The following is a 6,325-nucleotide window of genomic DNA, read 5'->3' on the forward strand; positions in this document are numbered from 1 at the left end:
ATAGCGTGAAGCCTCCACACGCGCTAGGTCTCCAGGGTAACGTGCTCAACAAGCCACGTGATAAAATGCGCGGATTGACGGTCTCAGACTTAGTCATTAGATTCATCCTCCACCACCCGGATTGAGGTCACTATGCCACCATAAGGACTTGGAGTACATTGGGAATTGGGCATTCTAAATTGGGGAGAAAAGGGGACAAAATCCCCAAAAAATTAAATAAATCAATAAAAAAGATTGGGTACATACTGTAATGTTTTTAAGCCAGTTTATGTCTTAATTAAACAACTATAGGAGCCTGTGTTCGGTTCAAGAAGCTCAAAACAAATTGTGAATTTCTTAACTATATGTCTGCTATTGCTTTTTTGTTTTTCTCATATTGGTTTTATTGAAGAAAAAAATCACACAGCTCTCTTAAGCATAGAAATGCCACTGAATATCCAGTAAACCATCACACCATTGAAAATTAACAAGTGAAGCACAAAATGTGAAACAGCAGGCATGAAGCAGTCCATGGTTTTTAAGTGGCCTGTCTTAAAAGAATATTCTGGGTTCAATACAAATTAAGCTCCATCGACATTCACTTCCATTGTAAGTTCCTCACTGTAAAACAGATTTTTGCTTTTTACAAAGAAAAGGTGGGACAATTTGACCTTTATTTTTGTGGTCATCTATGCCTCAGATACTGTCGATTGAGCTTAGCTTTTATTGAGCCTGGAATATTGAGTTAAAGTAATGTGTGGCATTGTAAAGATATGATGTATACTATCTAGACGCAGGCATCACAATGGGATTAGTCTGTACATTTTCAAACTCATAATCAAAATAGAATCATACTTTCAGGTGTCTACTGTGGCTTTTCTTTCTCACAGGTGAAACAGGTGTCTGATCTGAATGCAACAAACAACTCAACATCAGATGAACTTCCTGAAAGTCCATCCAACCGTGCCTCTGTAAACAGTCTCTTCCTCAAAGCCATGGATGGTCGTCCACGTCACCGCAGGAGCCTTTATGCCCGTTCTCGACGTGGGTCTGCCAGTGGCTCTCCAGTCAGCACAGCTCTCTCCCCAACTCCTACCACAATTTCAAATGGCCGTAAGGGTAGTTTGAAGCTAGATGCCCAGCTCTTAGGCTCTCCAGAACTTGACACACTGGCTTTGCCCACTACTGATATGATCCACCGCCGTCTGTCAACCACTGAGGTTCTGCTGGCACCTATCATGCAGCTGGTATCACAGAGCCAGCGAGCATTTGAATTTTTGAGCACTGGCCCATCATCCGAAGACCAGGTCATTCCTGTGGTGGAAACCACAGAGTATTAGCTTTTTTTTTTCTTTTTTTTTTATAAATATAACCCCCGATATGTAATCACAAATAATTTGAACTCAGACCAGACAGCTCTTCTACAGCAGTTCTAAAAGGTTTAAAAATGAATAATAATAAAAAAATCTTGTGGAGAAAACACTTAAATAATAACAGGTTAACTTTTAAATAAAATATTTAACTTAGCATTCAGTATGTTCAGGTATTTTAAAAGCTGAAATAAAGCATTGGTGAGCCATGTGTATTAAGCCTACAAAAGTGAAATTTAAAGTTGATGCAAAATTGCTCTTTGCAATCTATTACTTTGTCACAGCTGCTTTAATATACTTCTGTCTGATATGGTTGCAATGAGATCTGGAATGATTAGTGGTGGTTTGTAACTTTGAATGTCTGATAATAGTACCTGAGACAACATGCTGTACACTAATTATAGTGTAATGTCTTTATATACACTATTCTTTCAAATATTAGCATGCAACACGTACATATATTTAAATTCCTTTTCTTACTTTAAACGCTAGCCCTAATAAAACCCCTGCACGCATATATTTTATACATATTCCATGTAGGTTACAGAGTGAAAAAAGTTTAACGTGAACTGGGTTGTAGCAATAGACAGGGAATGTCAGTAAAACAAAGATAAAGTGCATGCGTCATATTTCTCTGTACTGACCAGAACTTTGGAATTAAAATAGAACTGGAAAATGGATATCGAGAGTGACTTTCAGTGAGATGAGAAACTGCCATTTGTTTCGATGCAACAGGTATATGTGAATTGTTACCATTTAGCTGCTTAAGTTTTGCATATTTTATTGTTTACACCCAAATCCTCTTAAGCTCCTGTAGTGCTTTATATATATAAAAAAAATCAATAAAACATTTTTAGGAATGTTTGTGTTGTTTTGATAATTTAAGCGGAGAATGTCTAAAGAGTCACCACACTTTTGCAACAAAGGTAATTGATTTTCCTTTATTGAAAACATAAATGTATAATTGAAAATCAACAAATATACACAAGATCTCATTAAAACAAAGAACAACATGTTTTCATACAAAAGTTAAAGATCCAGGCATATTCATAACAATCTTCTTGTATTGTAAATATTCAAGAGCATCAGAATACTGGCCAGTCTGATAACAATAACCAGTTGGCATACAGTTACCTACAGCCAACCTCAGAGAAACTTGAAAACATGTTCTAGAAATTACAATATATACACAAACAATTTCTATACATTTTTTACATTTAGTTTTACACCTCAAAAATGCCTCAATGTCAGTGGGGACTAAACAGGGACACAGTCCATTCCGCTATTTAAAGGGATAGTTCACACAAAAATGAAAATAATCATGTAAAGATCATGATTTCAAGCTTGATTACACTTACTAGTTTTTGACACATACACAGAGTACTAGATGGCGCTAAAAAAGGGTTATATTTTGGTCTGTTCTCACCCAAAACCAACTAGATCGCTTCAGAAGACTGATTAAACCACTGGAGTCTTATGGATTTTTTTTATGCTGCCTTTATGTGCTTTTTGGAGCTTCAAAGTTTTGACAGAGCAGATATTTTCTTCTAAAAATCTGTGTTCTGCATAAGAAAGTCAAACACATCTGTGATGGCATGAGGGTGAGTAAATGAAGAGAGAGTTTTTATTTTTGGGTGAACTGTCCCTTTAAGGAGCCAAAGCTCTCTTGAATTCAGCTCTGTTCAGTACTGAAGGATCATTCTTTCAGAAATCACAAAGGACCGCCTCTCTTTTTATTAAATGCACATACTCTTTAGCCAACTTGTATCAAGGCCCAGGATGACTTATCTTCAGCAGTCACTTAATTGCCTTGCTAAAACAATTTTTTTAGGACTTTCCTTCACTATAAGGCTGGTCCCTGAGCTTTTAACCTGTTATCAACATTATTTTTCTCTTCTCATCAGCCATTTAGGTTTATTACAATTAGACGGACGCGACCCCCTTCGGTCCCAGACTCCATCAGTCCGAGTTGTCTTCTAAACTAGTTGTTTGGATACCACGAGTGATTTGATCAGCCTAATCCCATCATTATTAATTTAGCGCTACTCCCGTTTCTTCCCAAAAACTGCAGATACGCTCCTGACTATGCCCTTGATCCCGGCCAATCCCTTTTTCAGTGCTCTGGACTCCTTGATGAGGTCCAGAATTTCATGAAAGACCAGCATCACACCGTGGTATGTTTCAGCTGCAGAGATCTCGAAGAAGCCGCAGTCTGCGGAGAGGGCGAACAGTCTGCCCTCCTCGCTAGACACGGCTCTTTGATGCTGCAGGTCACGCTTATTCCCCACGATTATGATCGGAGCAGACATGGAGAGCTTTCTGGTCCGGCGGATGAGCTGCACCTGTTGCTGAACCACTTCGAAGCTAGAGCGATCACAGATGCTGTAGACGAGGATCACACCATCCGCCCACTGAAGCTGTTTGTCACTGATGGATTCGGTCGTTTCGCAGCTCTGGAGATAAAATTATTCCGAGGGTTAGGGGCCGTTCACACCGAACACGTCTCTATGCATCCATCCATGCTATTTCAATTGTTTTCCTATGTAAACATGCACTAGATGAACAGGAATGCCACGTTTTTATACTGAATATTTCAGGTTCTATAAAAGTTAAGCTCAATCGACAGCATTTGTGGCCAGTGTTGGGTGTAATGCATTATTAACTAATTAATAAGTGTAATTAAATTACTTGTTCATTAAAAATGTAAGGGATTGCTCTTAATTTTTCAGTAATTTAATTAGTTCTGATGTAATTGTGATAATACGGTATAGACTATAGAACAATTCCATATAAAAAATATATATAAAATAATAGTGAATTTAAAATTTAAACATAACGTCTAATGTTAAAATGTATGTTTTCTTTTTTTATCCCCAATTTGGAATGCCCAATTTCCACTAAGTAGGTACTTGTGGTGGCACGGTAACTCGCCTCAATCCAGGTGGCAGAGTTGCCTCCGCTTCGGAGACAGTCAATCCACACATCTTATCACGTGGCTCATTGTGCATGACACCGCGGAGACTCCGCATGTCGAGGCTCATGCTACTCTCTGTGATACAAGCACAACTTACCACGTGCCCCATTGAGAGCGAGAACCACCAATTGTAACCACGAGGAGGTTACCCCATGTGACCTCCCTAGCAAACGGGCCAGTTTGGTTGCTTATTCGAACTTGCGACTCCAGGGTTGGTAGACAGCATCAATACTCGCTGAGCTACCCAGGCCCCTTTAAAATTTGTGTTTTCTAATTTGATGCAGACCCCTTAAATTCTACAGTTCGTGAAAAATGTATTTGATTTTATATGATTTATCTGAAAGAATTAAAAGAACAATTTCATGTCTACGCTTGCATTTTTCATTTGGTTGATAAGTGTTTTAGAAAGTAATTAGTAATTCAGTTACTTTTCAGACAGAGTAATTTACATTTACATTTATGCATTTGGCAGACGCTTTTATCCAAAGCAACTTACAGTGCACTTATTACAGGGACAATCCCCCTGGAGCAACCTGGAGTTAAGTGCCTTACTCAAGGGCCCAACAGTGGCATCTTGGTGGTGCTGGGGCTTGAACCCCTGACCTTCTGGTCAGTAACCCTGAGCCTTAACCACTGACTTACTTTTACGAGTTACTTTTTAGAGTAACTTACCCAACACTGTGGCATAATGTTGATTATCACTAAATAAATTTTGACTCCTCCACTTTCTTAAAAAAAAGAAATTACAATAATCTGTGTTATAACTTATAATGATACACATACAATGAAAGTGAATAGGGCCAATCCGTAAACATTAAAAGACTAACCGTTTCAAAAGTATAGCCACCAGAAGTAAACAATATGTGTTAACATGATTTTAGGGTACGAACCTTTATGGTGTATAGTTATCTAATTGTACATCTTCGTTGCCATTATGACATAACATTGTAAACACTAAAACGTTGTATAAACGTCAATTTAAACTACTTGAAAGCTCAAATAACACACAATTTTTAACAGAAGTAGTAATGTTAGTGCTTTTATAAAATTATAAGCTTCACATTTCTGCCTTTAAACCCTCTAAAGATTTGGCTATTCACTTCCATTGTAAGTTTGTCACTGTAACCTCAATTTTTGCTTTTGCTTTTTTTTTTTTTTTTTTATGAGGAAAAGTCGAAATATTATTTGTGGTAATCAACATTATGCAACAAATGATGTAGATTGAGCTTAACTTGTGTCGAATTCAGAATATTCGTTTAGAACGCGTCTTTTTTTACAGTAGCGTGTTCGGTCAAACAGCACTTTTTATGGCCACAAATATTGGAGCAAACATACCTCATATCATATGTACAAATATCAAAATAAACGTCAACTTACCTGTGGATACAGAGAGTCCCAAATATTTAAGGATATCTCTCGCCCATCAGTTTTTTCAATATGACTGTATATTGATTCTGAAAAAGACAATAATGACATTAAAAACTATACATAGATACACCGTGTTGCATGCAGTTAAATTTCAGTATTATCGTAATTTACGTACCAATATCCCCGTACTCCCCGATGAATCTTCTGGTGAGAAAACGCACGGTGAGCGCTGCAAACAATGAATAACAATTATTCATTTGCCGAACAATACTGATATCACAAGGATGAAAATCTTGTCATTTTCAGTGCTTACCTGACTTCCCAACATTTTCTGCTCCAAGAAGCAAAACATTCGCTTCCACTTTGTGCTGGTTTCCATCCATGGTTTTACAGACCAGCTGAGAACTCGGTTTGACAACGACAACCATTTCACCAATTTCTCCTATAAACTTATTCTGATTGCACAACTATATATAAAATAGTAGGTGGAGCTTATGGAATTCGAGTCAACGTTAAACCAATCGGAGAACAGGACGTCAGTGCGCATTTGAGAAAACAAACAAAAGCATCGGGACAGATATTTTTAATAGCAAGATTTGTTTTCTGTTTCGAATGTTCCCCTTGAGAATTTCCC

The 6,325-nt window shown here is 37.6% G+C and overlaps 2 protein-coding genes across 2 annotated transcripts in view; one reads left to right on the plus strand and one right to left on the minus strand.

The window, feature by feature from the left end:
- The window catches only part of LOC127655488 (perilipin-5-like), a 33,763-nt gene extending 31,499 nt beyond the window's left edge, over window positions 1–2,264 (plus strand). The window contains exon 8 of the mRNA XM_052143342.1: window positions 870–2,264. Within this exon, the coding sequence (XP_051999302.1) occupies window positions 870–1,319 (450 nt within the window). The 3' untranslated portion in view covers window positions 1,320–2,264. The remainder of the gene's footprint in view (window positions 1–869) is intronic.
- A 22-nt stretch (window positions 2,265–2,286) lies between these two features.
- Window positions 2,287–6,277, minus strand: LOC127655489 (ras-related and estrogen-regulated growth inhibitor-like protein). Its single transcript, XM_052143343.1, has 4 exons — window positions 6,005–6,277; window positions 5,867–5,920; window positions 5,701–5,777; window positions 2,287–3,802 (listed from the first exon to the last, which is right to left on the minus strand). Exons 1-4 carry the CDS (start codon window positions 6,117–6,119, stop codon window positions 3,392–3,394), a joined length of 657 nt encoding a protein of 218 aa, XP_051999303.1. The 5' UTR covers window positions 6,120–6,277; the 3' UTR covers window positions 2,287–3,391.
- Between the last annotated feature and the right edge of the window lie 48 nt (window positions 6,278–6,325).

Source organism: Xyrauchen texanus, chromosome 15, assembly GCF_025860055.1.
Source record: "Xyrauchen texanus isolate HMW12.3.18 chromosome 15, RBS_HiC_50CHRs, whole genome shotgun sequence".
In the NCBI taxonomy this organism is placed as follows: Eukaryota; Metazoa; Chordata; class Actinopteri; order Cypriniformes; family Catostomidae; genus Xyrauchen; species Xyrauchen texanus.